General features: G+C 37.3%; 1 protein-coding gene across 2 annotated transcripts in view; it reads right to left on the bottom strand.

The window, feature by feature from the left end:
* Positions 1 to 1,120: 1,120 nt before the first annotated feature.
* The window catches only part of LOC115215030 (ankyrin repeat, PH and SEC7 domain containing protein secG-like), a 50,751-nt gene continuing 25,812 nt past the window's right edge, over positions 1,121 to 26,059 (bottom strand). For both annotated transcript variants that reach the window (XM_029784159.2, XM_036505285.1), the window contains exons 6-11: positions 23,596 to 23,632; positions 20,468 to 20,677; positions 12,446 to 12,621; positions 10,593 to 10,741; positions 3,144 to 3,215; positions 1,121 to 1,932 (exon numbers count right to left, since the gene is read on the bottom strand). In XM_029784159.2, the coding sequence (XP_029640019.1) occupies positions 1,712 to 1,932; positions 3,144 to 3,215; positions 10,593 to 10,741; positions 12,446 to 12,621; positions 20,468 to 20,677; positions 23,596 to 23,632 (865 nt within the window). In that variant the 3' untranslated portion in view covers positions 1,121 to 1,711. The remainder of the gene's footprint in view (positions 1,933 to 3,143; positions 3,216 to 10,592; positions 10,742 to 12,445; positions 12,622 to 20,467; positions 20,678 to 23,595; positions 23,633 to 26,059) is intronic.

The following is a 26,059-nucleotide window of genomic DNA, read 5'->3' as shown; positions in this document are numbered from 1 at the left end:
TCAACGGCAGCATTCGTCCTATTTTCCTGGACTGCCATGTTAGCTTGGAGATAACTATAATATTGTTGATATAGCTGTCGTTCTAATCATTCTGGTCACTGCTAACTGGAGGAGAGGGGAGCGCCTCTCGCCTCCTCTCCCTCTCTCTGCCATTTTCATTCAATTTCTCCACAATGCCTACTATCATCAATTGTATTCCCCAAAAACAATATTATCTTCTCGATCTCTTTTTCACTATAATGTCCACTGTTTTTGTTTGCATTATATTTACAAAGCCTAGTTTATCAAGACATCTGAATAGATATAAAATGTTCTTAACTGAAATGCATACACCTTATTTTGAAATGACTGGAGGGAGGTAACTGTTGAGTTGTTACTGATACGGTTCATCAAACAGTGAACTTACAGAAATCTACATAAAGAGCAAGGAAAGGAGTGGGAAGGAAGAATAGACCCTAAAGTACATTTAAAAGTAATGTTATTAGGTAAAAGAAAGGGAGAGACTAAGCCTTAAGGTACATCATATAAAAGAAGTGTTAGATAGATAAATTGAGAAAGAGAAGGGTGAGATAAATTAGTCCCTAAGGTACTTCATACAACAGAATTGTTATAGGAGAAAGAATGGGTGAAGGGAGAGAAACTTGGTCCTAAGATACATCATATACATGTTCCAAGGAGAGAGAAAGAGAAAATGGGTAGAGACTAGACCCTAAGGTGCATCATACAAGAGAAACGTTATAACAAACATATCAAGAGAATTGATATAGATATAAAATGGCTATTGTACCCTTATCAATAATGAAGGGAGTATATATGTAACACAAAAACTATTAAAACTCTCTATATAACAATAGAAGTGTAATGGTAGGATATGTTTCTTATGCTTAGGTCGTCAGATGCAACATACAAGTGTGTGAGGTCACCAAATCTAATAGTAGAGATGTGCTGGGTTACCAAATGTAATGTATGGTTGTGTTTGTCATGTTGGAGTTATGAATTGCAATGTACAGATGAAATGTACTTCATATAGAAATAGTGATTCTTTTTCGCAATTGGGGTTGCTAAATGTAGATAGCTGAAAGTAGGATGAGGCAGTGTAATAACAACATTGAAAGAAAAGAATGATATTTACAGGTTTATTGGCTGACAGTGGTAAGTATCACAGACATAGCAGTAGTTGTATTGATGACAATGGTATAATGTGTTGCTCGTGCACTCTTAGTGTGTGTTGGAAGCTGTGTGTGTAAGCCAAGTTATGGTCTGCTAACAAAGATTAAAAACTGCGTTGTCCCTTTCCATTCAGCAAATGCTCTTGGTCAGACGACTGAAAAGTGGGGGGGATAGACATGCTCTCAGTTACCCGGTTGAAAACCAAAGTGGTTGAAGCAAACCTTTCAATTGGTTATATAAGGTTCAGACAGTAGGCCAAACCTAAAATAATGGATTGATCTCTGCAGGGGCCAGGTATTTCTCATTTATTTCCCAACATAGAGATAAAAGACAAAGGATCAGACATTCGTCCGACAAGCAACAGGTGTGTGGATTGGGTTTCGAATCTTGACTAAACAGAGGAAAGCGATCTCCTACAGAAGTGTTAGGAAAGGTACTTATATCATCATTGCACTGCAGGATATAAGTGTTTATCTTTATTTTAAAAGTTTATCTTTCTCCCTCACACTCCTCCATTCTAAGTTAAAATACACACTCATAATCAGCACTTACATTGAAATTCCCGATTTTCCTGAAGGTAATCAAGTGCATAAAAACATTCAGCTTCCTCAAGAGCTTTTCTTAGGAGGTTAACTGTGCATTCCCCAGTTGCACTACGGTTTAACCATTTGTATAACATTTGGAAACTCTGATCTACAGTTTTAAGTGGATGATCACACATGATAATTTCCAGTTCAACAACTTTAATTCCTAAGAAGATACCTACAAAAAATACAATAATATGAATTACTATAGCAGTAACAACAACATTAATAACATAAAATATGCCTACACTGCTCAATATACAATTAACCACCACATGTCAGCGAAGTGTAGTCCTCACCTAGACTGGACAGTGGAAAGACTACAACATATCTTGTTTACAACACTGCACCACATAAATTAACCATTGCATGTCAGTAAAGTGTAGTAGTTCTCAACTAGATGGAAACTGAACAATGGAGAGACATGGTGTGTCTAGACAGTAATGTTGCACCACACTCACAGTTAACCAGTGCATGTCATTTAAGTATGATCTTCAACTAGACCGGATAATTGGGAGACAACAACATATGTAGACTGCAACATTACACCATTTACAAATAACCACGACTTGTCAGTGAAGTGTCATCCTCACCTAGATGGAAACTGGACAATGGAGATATAGCAACATGTCAAAACTACAACATTGCACCACAAGCATGTCAGTGAAAGTATAGTCCTTAACCAGATGGATAGTCAGGTGACAGTGACTTTGATCGTACATGTCATTGATCTTTGATTTCTACCCAAAATTTGACCATACATGTCATAGTGATAATTGAGAGGGGTTGACTGACAGTATCAAGTTCTAATTAGTTAGACAGGCATATTTAGAAAAGAATATCTCTGAAAGCATATAATACTATCAAAACAAGGTTAAATTCCACCATCCTCCAACCTCTATCAGTAAATGTAATAAAAAAAGAAACACAAACAAAACCATTGCCCCTACAGAATGAGATATTTTTGTTTCTTACTCCAAGAAACAATATTTAATTTATTGTGCCATTTGTCCTTACCACTATGTTAAATTTGGTAAATGTTTAATCAAATATGAGTAATATACACAGATTTTCAGATAAATTTTCAGTTAAAAGGCACCTGTGTTGGTGGCACGTAAAAAGCACCATCCGAGCGTGGCTGTTCGCCAGCCTCGTCTGGCACCTGTGTCGGTGGCACATAAAGAGCACCCACTACACTCATGGAGTGGTTGGCATTAGGAAGGGCATCCAGCTGTAGAAACACCACCAGATATGACTGGCCTGGTGCAGCCTTCGGGCTTCCCAGACCCCAGTTGAACCGTCCAACCCATGCTAGCATGGAAAGCAGACGTTAAACGATGATGATGATGATTTATAGAAATCAATTTGGTAAAGTTATTTTATACGCACCTGCTTGCCACCATTTACTTCCCAACAGATAACTAATCTTCATGAGGTCTTGTTCTTCAAGTTTTTGACACTCTGAAAACAAAATAAGTTCATATTTTACCCTTTATAGTAAAGCTTTTCTATTTATATAATCTATATTTTATTGAAGCCGGCGAGCTGGCAGAAATGTTAGCATGCCGGGTGAAATGCTTAGCGGTATTTTGTCTGTCTTTACATTCTGAGTTCAAATTCCGCTGAGGTTGACTTTGCCTTTCATCCTTTCGGGGTCAATAAATTTGTGTACTGGTGTCGATCTAATTGACTAGCCCACTCCCCAAAAATTTTGTGCCTAGAGTAGAAAAGAAAAGAATCCATATTTTATTGTTGTATGATGTTCTTATTATCAAATCAACTGGTTTTGGTCAACATTTTTATACTTTCTATACTGGTACCATGTAATAGCTGAATATTTAGGATCAAAACAAAATACACTTGCCCTTCTAAATGTCTGCTGTGAATTAAGATGCCTACATGATTTTACAATGATGCAATTATCTCATTTAACTATTCGCCAATTAGACTTTAGTTTTCTTTCTTTGCCTTTCGTTTCTGTTATCTGTGCTAAATCTACAACATAATAGTGTTCTCTCACCTCTGTCTTTCACTATAATCATCTTCTGAATTCCAAAGCAAGGTACACTCCAAGTGCACAAGACTAAGAAAGTTATTGAATTATACCTACTTAATTGGGGCCTGTAGGCAGCACAATACCACATTTCTTGATATATTGCAATACTATATGTATACATATGCACATACATACACACACACACACGCACACACAGGCATATATAGATTCACCAGATCACCAGATGAGATCCAGAGATTATAAATATAGAAAGCACTTAGTAGTGCTCAAATGATTTGAACCTACACTCTGATCTCTTTATGTGGGACCAAGTCTGTTGGGGTAAAGAGTGACTATAAGATGAATCTAGGTGAGCAGATATGGAGACAATGATGCAAATAAAGAAATAAAACTGCTCGGGTCTGATATACAAAATATATGTACATGTATACAAGTAAATAGAGAGAAAACAAAGACTGAAAATCTTCAGACAATGAATATTCAAGTAGATATGTATATGTTAACAGAGCAAATTTACACAGAGTAGAAACAACAAAGAAAATTAAAGGGGTATGGTGTTACAAGTCTGACAGCCACCTTTCTCTCTCCAAGTTAAATCCTTACCTAAACTTTTCTTTAAAATTCTAAACTCTAATTTCCCAACTCAGCATAAATGATCCCTCTTGTGCCCATCTTTTCTCTCAAGATGCTAACACTGCCATACATGCACACTGACATTGCACATCCAGCAAAGCATACTAGCTTAATTTCTTTAATGCCTATGCATGTCCTCAGTGGTTACAGCCCATGTTTTATTGCCATGTAGCATGGTTGTTCACACACAGGCATCATACAGTCCATCTTTCCTTCTGAGGGAGAGACCCTTTGTTACTAACAGAGGTAGGAACTCTCTGAACTTTGCCTAGCCTATTTTCATTCTCACAGCTATGCTCTTGGAGCATCTACCTCCACTACTGTCTTGGTCACCTAGCTAATGGAAGTTATCAACTACTTCTAGATTTCTCCCCTAGCTTTGGAGGGAGTCTATTTTCTGAACATTTTTAGTGATTATTGTACTTGTGCACATTCCACACACAAAAACTATTTTCCCTGTTAACCTTCCCCTGATATTGTTGCACCTCTTATGTGTTCATAGCTTACACTGGGTATGTCTTATGGGGTTTCTTCCTATGCCTTTTCTACAGATTGAGCAGGGCCGTGTAGAAGAAGCTTGCTTCCCAATCACATGGTTCCAGGTTCAATCCCACTGCATGGCACCTTGGGCAAATGTCTTCTACTAAAGCCTCAGGCCAACCAAAGCTTTGAGTGGATTTGGTAGATGGAAACTGAAAGAAGTCCATTGTATATATGTGTGTGCATGTATCTGTGCTTGTCTCCTTGCCACCACTTGGCAACTGTTGCTGATGTGTTTATGTTCCTATAACTTAGTGTTCGGCAAAAGAGACCGATAGAATAAGTACTGGGCTTTCAAAGAATAATTCCTGGGATTGATTTCTTCAGTTAAACCCCTTTAAGGCAGTGTTCCAGCATGGCTGCAGTCAAATGACTGAAACAAGTAAAAGAATAAAGAATATTTCCTTTTCTTCTTTTTATATAATATTGGAGATGCTATCTTGAAATGAGACAGTCAGGATACAAATCTCAATTATAAACAACATTTCATACCAAACTACTGCAACCATTTGAGCTCTTCATCAGCAATAAATTAGCAACCATTGTAAAATATCGTAACCATTAACAACCATATCGTAAAATTAGCAACGATTGTAAAATATCGTAATTATCCATGTCGTTTTTTTTTACCTATTACTAATATTCACATCCACATCCAAATCCAAACCCCTAATTCAATAATTCATGATATATTTTACCAATTACAAACATTCACAGTCAAACTCAAAATGGTAATTATGTCAGCCATCTTTTACCAGTTACCATTATTCATAGCCACACATAAAGCTGTAATTATCTATACCACCTTTTACCAATTATTTACATTCACAGCAACACCATAACTATATTCCCAGTAATTGATATCTTTCTGTTACATCTCACCATGAATAACGGTTCCTTATCTTGTTTCATGGGTGATGTGAAAGTGTGGTTTACACAGATCAAATTGACATTTCCTGCGAACAATATTGCCTCTGAAGCCCAACAGCTCCATATATTACTTGGTGCAATACCACTGTTTCTGACCAGGAGGGACCTGATAACTGAACCCCCACATGATGCCACATATAGGAGCATTAAACAGGAGATTCTTTGATGCATGTCCTTGTTAGAAGAAAGATTTCAAACCCTCATCAATGACGAGCACTTGGGTGACTGTAAACCCTCGCAACTTCTGCACCGCATAAAGGAATTGGCCCAAAATGCACCTACTAATAGTGCTTTATTAAAACGACTATTTTTTTCCCAGTTGTTCTCTGACGTCCAAGCCAACCTAACCATGAGCAAATCGCCTCCACTGCCGACAGAATCAGAGAATATACCAGCAGCACCACCAAGCCAACCCCAGTACCACCAGATGCATCTGCACACCCACCAGTAGCATCCGTTTCCACAGATAAGGACCTTGCCTCAGCTGCTATCCTAAAGGTGATAGCTGAATTAACAAGAAAAGTGCAGCTCCTTCGCACTTCCAGGTCAAGTTAACCCAGACAGCATTCTTTTGATTGCTCCTTCTCACCTCACCGTCGCTCATCCTCTGCTCATTTATCCATGTGCTGGTACCATGCCAAGTTTGGAGCTTCAGCACATAAATGTACCCGACCCTGTACTTCTTCTCATCAGGGAAACAACCAGCCAAAGAATTGAGCTCAGTGCATTCTCTGCAGCAGCCAGCGGCCAACTGTGCATTTTTCATAACAGACCAGATATCCCATGCCTGCTGTCTTGTAGATAAAGGTGCTGCCTGCAGTATCTGGCCATTAAAACTCCTCACGGATAAACCACTATTATCACCAGTGACTCTACAGGTGGTGAACCATTCACCAATTCCAGATATCTCGTTTGTTGGATTTAGATCTACGATATGACTTCAGGTAAATTTTTACAGTTGCAGATCTACCTTACCCAATATTAACCAAACTGGACTGGGAATCCAGAGGATATTCCAAAGACTGCCATAACCACTCCTTTTGGCACCTTCGAATTCCTAACTATGTCATTTGGTTTATGGAATTCAGCCAGCACATTTCAAAGGTTCATAGGTGAAGTCGTCTGAGACTTAGACTTCGTCTATGCATACATCGACGACATCGTGATAGCTAGCGCCTCAACTGAGGGACATCGCCATCATGGTTGTCAGCTGTTCGAGTGGTTCAAGACTTACCAAGTGTGGATCAACCCTACCAAATGTATTTTCGCTGCATCTTCTTTGACCTTCCTAGGTCACATCATCAGCCCCAAAGGCATATCACCACTGTCTGACAAGTTGCTTCCACCCATATCGTTATGTCAGTTCAACATTTCTTGGGACTATTTAACTTCTACTGGCACTTTGTTCTGCATTCAGCTGAAATCCTATATCCGCTAAACACACTTCTTCAGAATAGGAAAATAGGGATGAGCCAGTAGCATTGGACTCCACCCAACTTGACTCCTTCAACACAGCAAAGCAGCAACTCACTCAGGCATCGCTTCTTGCTCACCCTGTCGCAGACGCTCAGCTAACCTTTGTAGTGGATGCTTCCAACACTGCCATAGGCATAGGCATAATGTTACAACAATTTCACCAGCAACAACTCCAGCCTCTTGCCTTTTTCTCTCGGCAGCTTAAACCAGCCGAAACTCACTACAGCACTTTCATACAGGAGCTGTTAGCTATGTATTTAACAGTCAAACACTTACAGCACACACTCGAGGGACGCCAATTCACAATTTTTACCAACTACATTCCACTCACCTTTGCCCTGTGCTTGAAGCCTGACAATTACTCTCTGTGGGTAACCAGACATTTGGATTTCATTTCTCAATTTACCTCTGACATTTGCCATATCTCTGGTGTATATAACACTGCAGCAGATGCCTTATCACGCCTACCACTGAATTCGCTGTTGTCACCAACAGACATCGACCTGCATCTTCTGGCTAAAGATCAACCTCGCTTAGAGACAATTGATATGTCCTCACCCGCCTTTGCCACATGCAACTTCAAGTACTTTCTAGTACCCACATCTGATGCACAAATTTTGTGCAGTACTTCCATGAATTCTTCTTGTCCTTTCATTCCGGAGACCTACAGTGAAACTCTGCCACAGTGAAACTCATTTTGGCTAGATTCTTTTGACCAAATATGAGATGAGACATCACTGCTTGGTCACGCTCCTGCCTTTTCTGTCAAAGGTGCATAGGCACGTCCGTGCACCCCTTGGCACATTCAACACACTAGATGTGCATTTCAACCATGTACACATCGACCTTGTCGGACCTTGACCAGTCAGCCAGGGATATACCTACCTGCTCACCTGCATTGATTGTTTCACACGTTGGCCAGAAGCTATTCCTTTAGTAGATATCACTGCAGAATCTGTTGCCAAAGCTTTTCTTACAGGATGGATATCACGGTACGGATTCCATACCACCATCACTACTGACCGTGGAAAACAGTTTGAATCACAACTCTTCCATGAGCTCACGAAGACCATAGGCGCACATTGGATTCGAACCACCAGTAACCATCCACAATTCAACGGTATGGTGGAATGATCCCACTGTCAAATGAAAGCTGCTTCGCATGCTTACCCAGATCAGCAGCGTTGGAGCAAATATCTTCCAATAGTCCTCCTTGGCTGTCGAGCCTCAATAAAGGAGCATCTCGTTTATTCCCCAGCAGAACTTGTTTATAGCTCACCTCTTTCATTGCCAGGTCAGATGATGGCCCCAGTGGATCTGTCCACACAAGACCCCACTATGTACATACACAGACTTTGCAAATACATGCAAGAACTGTCACCCATGTCAACACAACACCAAACCACTAAATCATCAGTTCCAAAAGACATTGATTCTTGGACCCATGTGTTTCTATGAAAAGACGCTGTGAAAACCCCTCTCACACCTCCATACATGGGACCCTATTGCGTCCTGTCACACACAGACAAACTATATACTATAGACATTAATGGTAAAAAGGAAACTGTCTCAATAGACAGGCTTAAGCGGGCATACACAATACCACCTCATACACCTCCCACATTCACAGTACAACATAAAACAAATGCTACTCCACTGCAACAACCACCAACACCATCACACACACCAACCCCTCCTCTATTTACATACATCACTACTACTCATAGTGGTCACCATGTACATTGACCCACCAAACTATTTAAAACTATACACATCTGAACTATAATGAACTATTAGTGAACTTAGCAAAAGCTTTTCAACATGTATCACCAACATTGCAGTTTTGTTCTTCACAGTATTCCTTCGAACTTTACCTAATCGACTTGAAAAATTTGCTTATTTCTTTGTGTTCATATTCTATTTACTCTAACCATGCTTTGCCTTTTCATTTCAGTTGCACATTTTTTATTGTATTGCATCCTTATGTTTGTATTCCATGTCCTTACCTGCTTTTTGCACTGCATATTTACATATGCCATCTCTACTTTTTTTTGACTCTTTCAAGTCTAGCAGGAGGCTATGCAGCAGAGCTACATATTACATAGTAACATGTGAGTAGGCGAATACATTGATGAGGCATCTCGCCTCACTTTGATACACTAGCCTCGCTTTGATACAGTAGCCTCGTTCTGAGACACTAGCCTCATTCTGAGCTACATGGCAACCAGTTCCTGCCAGATTTCACTCAAAGACACATGTCTTCTCTGTAGCTCCACGTGCAAGTTTCCTACATGTGACTCACATGTCTATTCACCTTGATACAAGATATACGGTTCATAAACAATGATATTTTATCACACACACATTCTCAAAATGACTGTTCCCATTACACACATGCATACATATAGTAATACAAATATCATATGTTACTTCTTTCAGTGCAAAAGCAAACATCAAAACTTTCTTTGTATGTAAACACACATGTTTTTGTAACATACTACATGCATCGACCACAAAAGGTGAACACAAAATAAACAATATATTTATACACGAAAATGTCTTACAGTGATTCATACTAACTGTTTTTCCATTTAATAACATGCACTTGAACAGCCAATGACAGCCACGATACAGTAATCATCCAAGTCACTTTTAATCAATTGCCAATATTCACAGACACACAGACAATTTCAATTATCCATATCACCTTTTAATGATTACAAACATTCACAACTGAGTTAACATTTAGTCTCTAATATTGGTCTTTAAATTAGCAGTTGAAATTTTGTGATTGAATCTCCTGTTTTACCAAAGCCGAAACTTTGAAAATAGTAATTACCTTTGACTTTAAGTATCAGATTCCCAAGATATTGTTAAATCATTATCCACCTCTAATGCCTCACAGTTGAGTGTTAAAAATAGACGTTTACTGTCAGAACTGGAGATTTATTGATATTCCTGTTAGCCACCACTTATCTTACAATGTTGTTTATTAGATAAGACTAATAGACAGTACTCTCTTCAAGTGACACAAGTCTTCTATTTGGATGAAGACAATGTGTAGTGGATATAGTGATAGATAGTGAGAAAAGACAGGGTACTCACACCTGGAAAACTTTTTATCATAAGACTGCTAAGTCAGAATTGAGCTGAGGTTAAACAACAACAATAACATCATAAAAATACGTAGCCTCAGCACAAATTGATGAGACAAACGGACAGATTATCGAAGAATTTCTTACCAAATCCGCTCTTGTTGGTTATAGGTTGTTGGCACCGGATACATTTTTTAAGCTTCTTTTTGGAATAGCAATTTGAACATGTCACTGTATGTTTGCATGGATAGAATTTTACAGTGGCCTGGTTATCTTTGCACAATAAGCATTGCAGACTATCAAATAAAAATACCAAAAACATTACAAGTATCAAGCAGATTACAGACAATATTATTATAATATTCACATTAAACATCTTTTGTAAAAACATCATTAAGTAACATTATTAACCCTTTAAGAAGGAATCCATTGATGTTACAGTAACAAAAGGCATAGCTAATCCCTGTGATACTGTTATTGTAAAGAAGATATAATTAATCCCACTGCCATTGTTACCTTGAAGAAGATATAACTAATTCCTGTGATGTTGTTAAAGTGAAGACAACATAATTAATCCCACAGCTGTTGTTATAAGGAAGAAAAATATATCTAAGGATCTTTTCTGCTTGGCTGCCACTTTTCAGTTTCTATTTTTTGTTCCAAATATGAATGTTTGGTAAGTGGGTGTAGTTTTGTAAAGTAATCATTGACATGAAATTCAATTTCCCCATAAATCATTAACTAAAGAGTTAATAGCTTTTAAAATTGCCAAATTTTGGGTTATTTTAGCCAATTCGAAAGCCAGACATATAGTTGCTTGTTTCCATAGTAAGAAGCCAAACTGTCAATGAGCTGCTAACCATGCATTCTTTTTGTTACTTATTAAATGCTTAAAATACATGCGGTGTGAGATGTGCTAAAAATAACAGCTAAATAGGCCTTAAATCATGCACAAAATTTCTATTTGGTTTTGCATTATCATATGAATTTCCTTGATTAGAATACAAATTTGCAAAAATTTTCTGAAAATTCCCAAAAATAAAAGTTATGAGGGGTTATATGGTATGTGTGACGCAGAATTCCGTTAATGTTTCATTTGTTTACAGTTGACAACACGTACAGTCATGCACAAAATGACAGCTTCCAAATCCTATTTTCTAACAGGCTAAAAATGATCAAACTTTAAACCACTGTAACTTTTTAAAAAAATTTCTGGAAAAAGTGAATTATCTCCCAAGATTCAGCATGGAAAATTACATAAGTACACCAAATTTCAAAATTTTCAAAAAACTTTGAAATTTCCACAGGTGCAGTCAAACAGAAAAGATCAATAACTAATTCCATTGGTGTTGTTATAATAAAGAAAACATCACTAAACTCTGTGATGTCGTTATAGTAAAAATGTAGGAGTTAGTTTAAGGGTTATTTGTAGCAACAGCATTGATAGAAATAAAAATAAATTATGTTAATTATGTGAAAAAGTATGTATTATGTTAAATTGTACAGTAGTACAGTGTCTAATTTTGTTGGTAAAGTGTACAAGTGGGTAATTCTAGAGAGATTTAAGCTGACACTTCAGGTGTAAACAGTAAAATTAATTACATTTTATCTCTTTGAGTACAGTGTAGTGTCAAAAACAAACAGTTATTGCTTCATGAGTAAACTAATTAAACTAATTAAAATTAAATGAACTTTCTCTGTTCAAAAATACACAGTAGTGACTAAAAAGAAATTTGCTATTGATCCAAGTATAAACTAATTAAAGCTAATTGTGCTTTATACATTCAAGAGTACAGTCTTGAACAAACTGGTGTTGCTTAATGTGTAAATCAATTAAAACTTATTAAAACTAATTAAATTTTATTTTCCCATGATTACACTGTAGTGTCTAAAATAAACACTGCTACTGCTTCATTAATTCCCTTAAATGTAATAATGTACAAAATACAAAATACAAAACAATTTGCTGGGTTATGCCCCAATGTTTAGTGAATACGTACTGAATGGACACAAATCTGTTGAGTTTCTCTTTTAAATTCGAATTACAAATGATGTCAAGAGGGGTCCTATTTTTTTTGTTTTTGTGATGAAAATTTGCTCCTTCTTCTGCTAAATAACAAGCTACAGCAACAGCAGATAGTCTGTCTTCCTTGTTCAAGCTGAGTTGAGAGCAAATCTATAAACAATGAAATAATGTTTCAGTCCCATTGCATTAACTGAATGCCATAACATACACAAACACCTTAACAGACACAACAATATTTACACTACAGTTACACAACAAATAGCCCACCCCCACATACACACATATACATACAAATATCAGTACATCTGCATACATACACACACACACAAATATATACATACATATGTGTGTATGTGAAAATATGTGGCCTATTGGTTAGAGTACGACACTCACAATTGCAAAACCATGGTTCAAATTATGTTTCACTGCACAGCATCTTAGGCACTATCTACTAATATAGCCACAGGCTTATGAGAGGTGTTTGGTAGATGGAAACTGAAAGAATGACATAGTATAAATGAGTTGAGAGAAAAACTGAGCAACAGAGGAATCAGATATAATGTGCAAGAAATAAGATTGTGCAGTTACAAGCATGTGATGAGTATGGATCAAGACAGCTATATAAAGAAATGCTGATCATTAAATGTGGCTGTTACTTGTGGACAAGTAAGACCCAGGGTGATATGATGAAGGCTGACCACAGGATTCTGAGTCTGATAATTGAAATGACAAAGGACCAGAATCTCTGGTGATACAAGAAACTCGAGAAGACCCACCCATTGCAGCTGATCTGACTCCTTGAAGCACTGTGCATGTATATATTGTTTATATGTGTGCCTACCTACCTACTTACCTACCTACCTACCTACCTACCTACCTACCTACCTGCCTGCTTGCCTGCCTGCCTAGCTGTTTGCCTGCTTACGTATGTCATCATCATCATCATCGTTTAACGTCCGCTTTCCATGCTAGCATGGGTTGGACGGTTCAACTGGGGTCCGGGAAGCCCGAAGGCTGCACCAGGCCAATATATATATATATATTATATATATGATATATGATATATATATATTATAAGTTCAGCAAAATTTAGATTCAAATGAATATGGTACTTAAGTTAGATGCACCAGAATTTTGCATGGTGTTATTCATATAAATCCATGGGGTGATTATAATCAAAATAAGCAACAAGAATATCTTCGGTAATTTGGTACGATCGTTTCACGCTACCTCATTTTACTTAAACATTGTAAGTTATTACAACAGTTTTAAAATGTTGAGCAACCATCAGCCATTTATAGAGGGTTTCCATTAATACATATTTTCATATTGATTGATAACATTATAAAGAGGGTAGATATATAGACAGAGATGTCGATTTGAATTTTAAGAACATTAAGGTATTAGAATTTATCTTCTGACTGAAGAATATTTTTAAAGTTATTTTGAACTTGTAGCAGTTCAAAATAACTTATATATATATATATATATATATATATATATTACTGTGAGTTTGGAGGGATATATCATCTGGGTGGATAGTGTGCTGGCTATCAGTTATGTTCCAGGTTACAGTTAACCACATCGATTAGTATTTAACATCTATGACTGTAAATTCCTCCAATGGGTAAATTCTATCTATCTATCTATCTATCTATCTATCTATCTATCTATCTATCTATCTATCTATCTATCTATATCTATCTATCTATCTATCTATCTATATATATATATATATATTTAGAAAAAAAATAGTGGCTGTGTGGTAAGTAGCTTGCTAACCAACCACATGGTTCCAGGTTCAGTCCCACTGCGTGGCATCTTGGGAAAGTGTCTTCTGCTATAGCCCCGGGCCGACCAATGCCTTGTGAGTGGATTTGGTAGACGGAAACTGAAAGAAGCCTGTTGGATATATGTATATATATATATGTATGCGTGTGTGTTTTTGTGTGTCTGTATTTGTCCCCCTAGCATTGCTTGACAACCGATGCTGGTGTGTTTACGTCCCCGTCACTTAGCGGTTCGGCAAAAGAGACCGATAGAATAAGTACTGGGCTTCCAAAGAATAAGTCCCAGGGTTGATTTGCTTGACTAAAGGCGGTGCTCCAGCATGGCCGCAGTCAAATGACTGAAACAAGTAAAAGAGTATATATATAGGTGTGTGTGTGTGGGTGTGTGTGTGGGTGCACGTATGTGTGTATACACACACACATATATAGTTTATGTACTATATAACGTGGTTGATGCCAGCCCCACTGCCCCAACTGGCTCCTATATCGGTAGCACATAAAAAGCACCATCCGAACATGGCCGATGCCAGTGCCATCTGACTGGCTCCTGTGACAGTGGCACGTAAAAAGCACCCACTACACTCTTGGAGTAGTTGGCGTTAGGAAAGGTATCCTGTAGTAGAACATTGCCAGATCAGATTGGAGCCTAGTGAGGCCTCTTGGCTTGTCAGTCCCCAGTCAAACTGTCCAACCCATACCAGCATGGTATGGGTTACATTCTTCCTTAGATCTTCTTTTGAGTCTTACTTGCATTATCCTGGCTTCTTCAAATGCTTCCACTGCACACCTTTGTTCGCCATCCAACTTGATCTGAAGCAAGGGTTTCTATATCTTCTGGAACCATTTCAAGTGACTTCATAGTAGTCCTTATGCCGTCCTTGAACCTGTTTTTAGGTTTACACCGATAGCATTTCCCCTCTGCCAGCTGTTCATCTGCCATTCAAACAATATGGCCATACCATCTCAATTGGTTCCTTAAAATCATAGCTTTAATTGAGGTGGTGCATGCAGATGCAAGGACATCTGTGTTTAGAGTAAAAGAACTCCATTTAATTTTTAAAATGCGATGAAGGCATTTTTGGTGGAATTGTTCTAACAATTTAAAATGCCTTCCATAACAATTCCAAGTTTCACAGGAATACAACAAGAACGGTAAGACAATGATTTGTAAAGAGCCAGCTTTGTATTCTTATTTATATGTCGCCAACACCAAATGCATGACTCCAAGCCACCAAATGTTTTTTCTGCCCTTTGAATTCACAGCTGTATTTCTTTATCAAGATTTCCATAATTTTGAACAGAGTTTCCAAGGTAGTTGAACAAATTGACAACCTCAAGTAACTTAACTGTAACAAAAATTTTAGTGGGGTTACAAACAGCACCACATGCAGGTTGATGCATTACAATTGTTTTTTCAAGTCGATGGTCAAGCCAAAATTATCACAAGCTGAGTCAAATGCAGATACAAGAGATTGCAGATTTGTTTCAGAATGACTGACAAGATCACAATCGTCAGTGTACAAAAGTTCCCTAATGAGTGAAATAAAAACCTTCATTTTGAATTTCAGTCTGCTCAGATTAAAACATTCCCTGTTGTTTGATATTTTATGCAAATACCCTACTCAGAGTTTTGAAAAGCATGTGACAACACAACAGCAAAGGTCTCCTTACTTTACTCCATTTTCCACAGCAAATTCTGAGAGCCTAACACCAAAATTAACTTTAGCTATCATATCTTGATGTAAAGCCCTGATCATGTTTACAAATTTTTCTGGGCAACCTATTTTCCTTAGAATTAGCCACAGAGCATTTCGATTAATAGTATTGAATGCTTTGCTCAAATCAACAAAGCAATGGTATAGAGCAAGATTCTGTTCAATGCACTTTTCTTGTAATTGTCTGACAGTAAAGATACAATTCCTGGCGGAACGAAAACCACACTGAGACTCAGATACCATATTTGGAACTATAAGAGTATTTAAATGTTCTAACAAAATGTGGGCAAGTACCTTTCCAACCACAGACAAGAGCAAAGTCCCACGAAAATTACCACAGAGATCCTTTAGCCCTGATTTATACAAGGAGACTAAAATGGCATCAATCTAGTCTTGAGGCACCTTCTCAGTTTCTCCAACAGTGACAAATTAATATATTTAAGAGTTCAAACATTTTATCACCTCCATATTTCAAGACTTCTGCACAGATTCCATCAGACCCTGGAGACTTATTGTTATTCAGCTTATTCACAGCTAAATAAGTGTCATTTAGAGTTGGTTCAAATGCCATCTCTTTTATAACTGGAAGGTGTTCAATTTTTTCTATTGTCCTCATGTCAACGGATGATGGTCTGTTAAAGGTGCAGAAAAATGTTTTACCCAACGCTTATGAATTGAAGTGGTGTCAGTCAGAAGAAAACACCCATTTGCTGTTCTCACTGGAGCTATTTTGGGCCATATACCTCCTTAAGATAAGAGTCCAAACCCTTGGCATCATTTCTGTCAGCTGCTTCTTGTGTACCTTTTGCTCTAATATTCCACCATTCCTGTTTAATTTTCCTTAGAGCAGTCTACACTTTCCCTTTCAGCTTTCTGTAAGCCTCGTTTGAGTTGGGGTTCAAGGACTAAGAAAGAAGTGTGTTGCCTAAGTTTTGTTTTTCTAAAAGTAGATCATGAATTTCTGCTGATCTATCTGAAAACCAGTCACTGGACTTATGTGATTTAAATCCCACTGATGAACATGCAGCCTGAAGTACTTTTATTTTGAAATCTTCCCATAGATTGTTTGGGTCAAGATTGATACTTTCTATAGTATCGTGGAATCTTTGCAAGTTGCTTGATGATTTAAAGTTTGCATCATTTAGCTTTTTGGGTACCTTAGGACCAGACTGTCGATTTTTAAGCATTATCGAAAAATCTATTTTTCCACACACTTGATGATGGTCAGTCCAGCTCTCTGTCCCTCACATGGCCCGAACGCTAGAAATGTCTTTCATATCACATTTTCTGATCAGAATATAATCTATGACATGCCAGTGCTTAGATCTTGGGTGCATCCAGGCGGTTTTATATTTATTTTTCTGCTTAAATAGAGTGTTAATGACAACTAAATTATTCTCAGTACAAAACGTCAAAAAAGCTACTCCATTTTTTATTGCATTTTCCAAACCCATGTCGACCTAAAACAGACCATGAAACATAGTCCTTTCCAACTCTTGCATTGAAATCTCCCAATATGACCGACTTGTCATAAATTGGTACTTTCCCCAATAATTGTGCTTCATCATTATCAAACTGTCCTACAGTTTCATCAGAATGGGATATTGTTGGTACATAAATACTGGCAACAGTAAGAAACCTACTTTTTGCCAGTTTAATATGGCATGACATGATCCGCTCAGATATACTACTTGGAAGCTCTGCAATAAAAGATACTAATGTATTCTTGAAAGCAAACCCAACATCAGACTCTCTACGCTGACCCTTAGGTAGGCCTCTCCAAAAGTTAGTATATCCATAAATAGGTTAATTTACTTGACCCTCACCAGAGTGACTAGTTTCAGAGAGCGCAACTATACCAAGGGAATATTTCTTAAGCTTACACGCAATAAGTGCAGTACGCCTTTCTGGCCTTTTCTTGAAATTACCATCAAGAAGTGTGCCCACATTCCAACAACCAAAATTCAAAGGATGTTTATTTTTACTTTTTCTTGAAGATTGTTTGACCACAGTGGCAGGATGATGACTGGGTCCAACCTGTGATGCACTGGGACACCTGCTGAGCCAAACCTGTTCCCTTGACATTCCCAAGCCTTTTTTGCCATTTACTGAATTTGTTTGAGACATTTTAGAGTAAGTTACAAGTGCATTTTTAAGTTTCTTCCAACCAACCAATTAAATGATTTTGCTAAGATTTGAAGTACAGGAAGTAGCTGTGCAGATGAATAATTTTCAGTGGGTGTAGCTTGCACTGCACTACCCTCACCTATTGACCCAAGAAGACTTTCACCGGTGTGACATGAAAATTAACAAAACCAGGAACTTCCAGGCCTCGGGTTTTATTCTGGAGATTTCCTTCTCCTAGGTAGATTACCAACCAAGGTTAAAGGTTGCCTGCATTATGACTTCCTGGATGGTTAAGGCATCCCAAAATCAAGATATCTTGGATGTCATAACCAGATCAGCGTGAGATGCCATTTGAACATAGGCTATACTATGTCTTCTGAAACTCACTTCCATTCCGCCTTGTTCTGGAACTCTGCTGAGCTGCTTCTCCTAGTGTCTTAAGAACTCTAGTTCTCTTTTCCCCAGAAACTGAGAACCGCTTGATGAGATCATAGGTAGATTTGTCCACAGTCCCTTCAATCCCACTTCTGTGGTCAGGACTTTCTCTTCAAAAAAAGAATCACCCATTAATCATGATCAGTGCTTAGATAGAGCTTCCAGTTTTGGGGGCTCACTGTCATTGTGGATTTCACCTGAGAAATGCACATCTTTAACATAGCAATATTCTATTCTGACCAGAAAATACTTCAGGCCCCAGCAATTATTGATACTCTGTTAAAGCTCTGGTGAAGTCTACAATGGGATATTGCTCTAATACCTAGGATGGTACTGCTGTATGTACAGACATCCTAGACTGTGTTCAACTCCCTAGGCCTCACATTAATTACTATGTCCAGTCCTTCCTAGAACATCAGCCCTCTGAGATTTCATTCTAACTCTCTGCCATGCTTACCTGAGAGTGTGGGTTTTCTCCTGTACAAAATGTGATCCTTTGCCATCCCTTTTGTAATGGTTCAGCATTCTGATATCAGTTTTTATCCCTTCATCTCATGTCTTTCTAGATCTTACTCTTTCCCAGGCACCATCCACTCATAGCATATGTCCATGCCATCACAGTCTTCCATTTTACAAATATCTGATTCCTCTGACACAGTTTTTCTCTCAGTTTTTTCTCCCACTTGTGACTCATATGTCTATTTACCTCAACACACGATATATGGTTCATAAACAAAGATATTTTAGTACACACACATTCTCAAAATGATTGTTCTCATTACACACACGCATACATACTATAATACAAATATTATATGTTACTTCTTTCAAAATTCAAAACTTTCTTTGTATGTAAACACATATGTTTTTGTATCTTACTACATGCTGCCACCAGAAAAGGTGGACACAGAATAAACAATATATTTATACACAAAAATGTCTTATGGTGATTCATACTAACTGTTTTTCCATTTAACAACACAGACTTGAACAGCCAATGACAGCCGCTATATAGTCACAACCATATATCTATCCTGTTTTTTGTGAGAATGAAGTCTATCTAGCTTTATGTTCACAATATTCACAGATGATTAGGTGGTTGGCTGGTTCTGAAGTTAGTGTTGTAAATAAGTCATTTGCCGTGCCTGATTCCAGGAGCCCTGGTCTCTTGTCATTCTTTGCATCATACCCACAGCAATCATGTACACTTTGGAAGCTCTCCTGTTGTTGTCCAACATGAATATTGAAGTCACCTGTTATAAAAGCACAGCCAAGGAATCATGTAGTACTGTAGATCTGATAATTCTGTATGAACATTACTATTAATACAGCATCATGTTTATACTACTGCACATAGTAGCAATGGTGTCTGGTATGATTAACCTACAGTCATCATTAAACAATCTCATTAACAGTAGCAGCAAGAAAGCAAAGAGGAATGTCTGGTGAGGTAGTTGAGATGTTAGGGTAGGGATATGTGGTAGAAGAAGTGTGATAGAGAACTGCTTCAGTCAAAATTCTTTGTAGAATGTACTGAATTTCGTTATTATGGCATCAGCACTATAAAGGTTGTCTAACATGTCTCTCTCTCTCTCTCACACACACACACACACCTTCTTCAGCTTGTATCTTTGTTATTTTGGAATACCTCCTCTTTTCAATAGGTCTCTTCCCACTCATATAAACAAAACCACTCTGATGGTTGTGTTTATATGACCAGCATCCTGGATGGGTTACCTTCATTAACAGTGGAGTCATGTTTTTGAGGGTGGAAAGAAAGAATATTGTGAATTACATAATGTAACTAGAGTTATTAGGAGAGACTGGATTACTTGATGGTAATGGACAAAGGGATTAATTGGTGTGAAGCGAGGCATGACAAGTAACATCTGTTTCTTTCCCTCTCTCTCTTACGATTTTAAAACTTACCTCATTTAGGACATCCATCTCTTCACTTTCAGAGTGAAATAACTTTCTTTTCAATACATGATGAAGACAGTTATTACCATCTTTATCAACTGCATTGACATCTGCCCCTTTTGATACGAACATATGAACCATTCCAAGATGGCCTTCAGAGAGAGATAGAAGAAATGGCGTCTGTTGGCAACAGTCCTTAATATCCATTTGTATTTGGTCCTGTGTAGAGTTAAAAAGAAAAATTGTGAAAATGAATACAAAATTTACGGTGACTATTGTTTTGTCATTACTATCTTCTACTGGGTAATTACCTAGTCAATAGCCAATTCTCATCAGGGATATTATATGGTGTTTTATATGTAGTTTTGTCCGCAGATTTCAAAAATGTAATCGGTTTCCTTCTATCAGACACAGTTTTCTGATGAGATAAGAGAGGTGTATAACTCCCATCAGCAGTATCGCTACTGGTAAACGTCTTATACAGGTAAATTCTGACTTCTGTGTTATAACTATTTGTATTAATTTTGTAATTTTATGTTTTCATAATCTTTCCTTTTCATAAATTTTACCTTCTGTTTAAGGTGCCAAGTCATCATCATCATCAAATTCTACTCAGGATGTCAAGGCTTTGCAAGAACAGTCCTGATATATTTTGTCATGTTTGTGGTTCATTTACCACCAAAGCTCAGCAACGTTCTATCACAAGTGAAATCAAGAAGATCTACCAGTTATACTTTGGCTGCTCTCTCAAGGATCAAGATAAGAGTTGGGCCTTGCACATCATCTGCTCAGCTTGTTCAAATGCACTAAAATGATTTGCTAAATAAGAGGAAGAGAGCAATGCCGTTTGCAATACCTATGATATGGAGAGAGCCAAAGGATCATTTCATGAACTGTTATTTCTGCAACGTTAATATATGTGGGTTTACTATAAAGACCAAGCATAAGATTGTGTATCCCAACTTGGAATCAGCAAGAAGACCAGTACCACACAACGATGATGATCTTCCTATTCCAATACCACCAGAAAATGGCCTTTAGATGTCTGATGAAGATGTATTTCCTGAAGAAAATACTACTGCTGTGGAAAACACTGAAGTGGATGCAGATTGCACGATTGAAAATGAAGACATACCACAGACATTTTCTCAAGGAGAGTTAAATGATTTAGTTAGGGACATGTCATTGTTGAAGGATAAAGCTGACCTATTAGCATCTTGCCTATAAGAAAAGTGTCTGCTTAAGAAAGATGTTTGTATTACTCATTTCAGGAAGAGAAATAGGTATCTGACTTCATGCTTTTCTGTTGATGGACCACTTCGTTTCAGTAATAACACTGATGAGTTATTTCGCTGTTTGCTCCAAGAGCATGTTCCAGCTGAATGGTGCTTATTCATTGATTCATCGAAGAGAGGCCTCAAGGCAGTACTACTACACAACAGCAATAAGGAACCATCCATTCCCATAGGACATTCAGTGCACATGAAGGAGTGTTATGAAAACATGCAAGTACTCCTCAATGCCATAAAGTATACAAACTACGGCTGGAAAATATATGGAGACTTGAAGGTGATTGGAATGTTGATGGGAATGCAATCTGGGTTAACGAAATATTGTTGCTTTTTATGCCTGTGGGACAGTCAGGCAACTAACAAGCACTATGTGCAATCAGAGTGGCCTTTGCAAAAATCATATGAGCTGGGAGTTTCTGGCATCCAGAATAAGCCACTTTTAAACCCAGAAAATGTTCTTCTTCCCCCTCTTCACATAAAGCTTGGCCTCATGAAACAATTTGTGAAGATACCAGGAAAAGCTCAAAAGGTTTTGAATATGTGAAGGCCAAATTTCAAAAAATCACCAAGGCGAAACTGAAGGAGGGCATATTCATAGGTCCACAGATAAAAGAACTCCTGAAGGACAACCACTTCCTCATAGCACTGGATGAAATTGAGCTTAAAGCCTGGGAATCCTTCAAATGGCTCTGTGAAAATTTCCTAGGCAACAAGAGATCTTTAGAGTTTAGAAATGGAGTGAAATGTCTTCTAGACTCTTACGCTGCATTGGGCTGTTGGATGTCACTAAAAGTCCATTTCCTTGATTCAAATCTGGACTCTTTTGTAGAGAAACTTGGAGCAGTATCTGATGAGCAAGGGGAATGCTTTCATCAAGATATTGCATCAATAGAACAATGATATCAAGGATTTTGGAATGCAGTAATGTTAGCTGACTACTCTTGGATGTTATACAGGGATGAACCTGAGACAAAACACCATAGAAAGTCCAAATCCCAAAGATTTTAAGTTGTTATGCATTTTAGTGCATTCTAACTTATTTGTACACAATGATTTAAATTTTGTACAATAAAAAACCATGAAATTATTGTATCTTGTATTCAATATACTTTATATAGACATGCTTTACGTATCCTATAAGTTAAAACAGCAGGCATCATTAACATGAAAATGTGACCTGATAGAGGAAACTAGACTTCAGATTCGTAATCAGCATCAAAAATTAACCCAGAAAAGTCAATCAGAAACTCTGATGATTAAAAAAGTTTCATTTTGTGGACCAGTGTAATTGATTAAATTGATCAAGTACATATGATGTTGTCAGTGAAGTCAACCTTCATAGGTCCCCCTATAACTTGCAATGGGTGAGAGTTAGAGACATGATAAATCTCTAAAGTCTGCTTTATGGAGAGCAAAGACCTCCAGATGGAACCATTTTATGGCAGTTTTGTCCTGAGTTCACTATTGTTGCTAATGGTCAAATAACCACAACATCACTTTCATATTACTTAAATTAAATAATGATAGTAGTTGAACCAATACCAAAATTGAATTGACTGTTGTATCAATATCTACAATATTGGTTAACACTGAAACCAATAAAAAATGGCAGAGCCTGTTGACTAGAAACAAAGTCAATATTTTTACAAATGGGGAGTAATTCCATTATATTATTGACAGTTGAACTCACAACACAGATATACCAAAGTATCCAATTCTGGTAGTGTACAGCAGCAGCACCACTACCACCACCACCAACAACAACAACAACACACACACACATACACACATACCAATACACACATATATACATATGTGTGTGTGTGTGTGTATGTGTTCACTAACCTGGGATAGTATCAATGCCACCACATCATAATTGTTCCTGAAACAGTAGAAAGAGAAAAGTAAAAATAAAATATACAAATACCATAGACATTGGGGTAATTAATAACAATGTTATAATTTAATGATTTCAATGAATATAAGTGAATAAAAGCAAATTCCATCGATAACGACCTCAATACACACATCTAAGCAACACATGAATATATATACACACATGAACTATATAGGAATGTATATATGATACAACAGAAGTATGATATATATATGTAAGAAAGAAAAAAGTTCTGGCCGATGTCAATAAAGCATTGAGTATTAAAAGAATTTGGTCATCAATGTTCAACAATCATACACCAGTAAATGTAAGTAGAATATAGATGCCAGATGCATCCTTATGCATGACAGATAAATCCAAATATCCTTTCACAGAATTTTGAGAAATTCAAAGTATTTGACAACAAAAAATACGTCTAGAGAAAATTACATCTTTATTATAGATTCTCACATTATAAAGCCAACAATTGTTTCTGTTGCATTAATACATACATACATACATACATACATACATACATACATACATACATACATACATACAGCAAGCTCTCATTAGGAACAATAGCACACCACACTGGTTAGCTCTGGCAGAGAAAAAATTGACCCCCAAATGCAGGTCCACCCACATGGCAAAAAACTGCTGGCCAGTTGCATGCCAGAACTTAATGTATAAGATGTATACAGCATGTTTAAACTTCTTCCTCCAGGACCATTGTGAAACCAATTCCATCATTACAGCAGAACAAGCAGCTAGAAATAAATCTGGAGATGTGCTGAGCAATTGTTAATCAACAAAACTGTGATGTCAGAGGTGTGACAGCGTAGCAGGAATCTGGTTTCAATATGGCTAGACTACAAGAAAGCCTTTGACTCTATTCTCCACTTATGGATGCTAGAAACCCTTCAACTTGCTAAAGTTCCAGTGAACATAGTCAAAGCCATAGCTGACCTGTCTTCATCGTGGGCCACCATCTTGAAATTAAACACAAAGAGTGACTGTATTATCACTGATAGAATACAGTATTGCAAAGGCATATTCCAAGGAGACAGCCTCTTTGTGATGTTTATACTTTCTATAAGCCCCTTGTCATTCATGTTAAGGAGGTCTGAAGGATATCTCACTGGTTCTTAAGGAAATAGAAATACCAAAATTACACACTGTCTTCCTTACACCTACACCAGAGAAACTCATTGTATACATTGGTAGGCCATTAAAATAAACTCACCAGATTGTTCATTTACAAATTTATGTGATAGAGAAGAAAGGGAAGAAAGGCAGAGAGAAAAAAAGTAAACAAAGAAAATAAAGGGAAAAAAGAAAGAAAAGTCACAGCAACAATGCTCTTCTCAGTACATGTGACATATTAGTTAAGACAATCTTTTGCACTTCCTGCATGGATGGTAAACCAGGGATCATTCTTAAATAATTTTCAGTTCTTTTTTTGATCATTCCAAGCGCTCCTACAACCACTGGTATTGTAACCATCTTGAGATGCCACATCTCGATTTTGATTAGCAAATCTTTATATTTTCTGAGTTTATCAAATTCTTTTGCTGAGATATTATGGTCACAGGGTACGCTTATGTTAATCAATAAACTGACTTTATTGTTTTAGTCTTTCACAACAATATCTGGTTTATTTGCTTTGATGGTCTGGTCTGTACATCTGGGAAGTCCCAAAGAATAGTTACATTTTCTCCCTCAGTTACAGCCTCAGGGTGGTGCCTGAACCATTTGTCAGCAGTTTTGATTTTATAATGCCAACACATTATCCAATGTAGCTATTGACCAACTCTGTCATATCTTGATTTATACTCTTTGTTGTTGTTGTTGTTGTTGTTGTTATTATTCTATGTTTGACTTTTGCTTTACATTTGTACAAGTTGGCTCCAAGTCTCACCCAGGGACCTCAAGAGACAACAAGTTAGAAGTTCATGTTAGTGTTATGCCTAGGGTGCCATATATTTGGCTTTGTACATAGTGTTGTTTTAGAGAATCTTTAAGAAACCATAAGAAAATTATGTGTTTGTTTTAAAATTTGAAATTACATAGACTATTTTATGTAGGATATGGGCAGTTCCCATGAGCACTATCTTTTGAATTTCTGCCATTTTGGGGTTTCCTGGTATCTGAGCTAGGTAGCAATCAACCCCTTTTGCTATCATTCCTAGGGCACCTATGACAACAGGTATTGTTTTAGTCTTCAGGTTCCACATTTTGCTAATTTCGATTTCAAGATCTTTATATTTGCTCAGTTTTTGGTAGGTCTTGACAGATATGTTTATATCAATTAGGACAGTCATATCAATGAGGAGGCATGATTTTTGTCTGAAGTCTTTCAATATGATGTCTGGCCTATTTGCATCTATCTTTCTGTCAGTTTGAATGGTGAAGTTCCAGAGGAGTGAGATG

This window comes from Octopus sinensis, linkage group LG8 (genome assembly GCF_006345805.1).
Source record: "Octopus sinensis linkage group LG8, ASM634580v1, whole genome shotgun sequence".
Taxonomy (NCBI): Eukaryota; Metazoa; Mollusca; class Cephalopoda; order Octopoda; family Octopodidae; genus Octopus; species Octopus sinensis.
The sequence above is the reverse complement of the archived record's forward strand: the minus strand, read 5'-3'. Positions and strand labels throughout refer to the sequence as shown.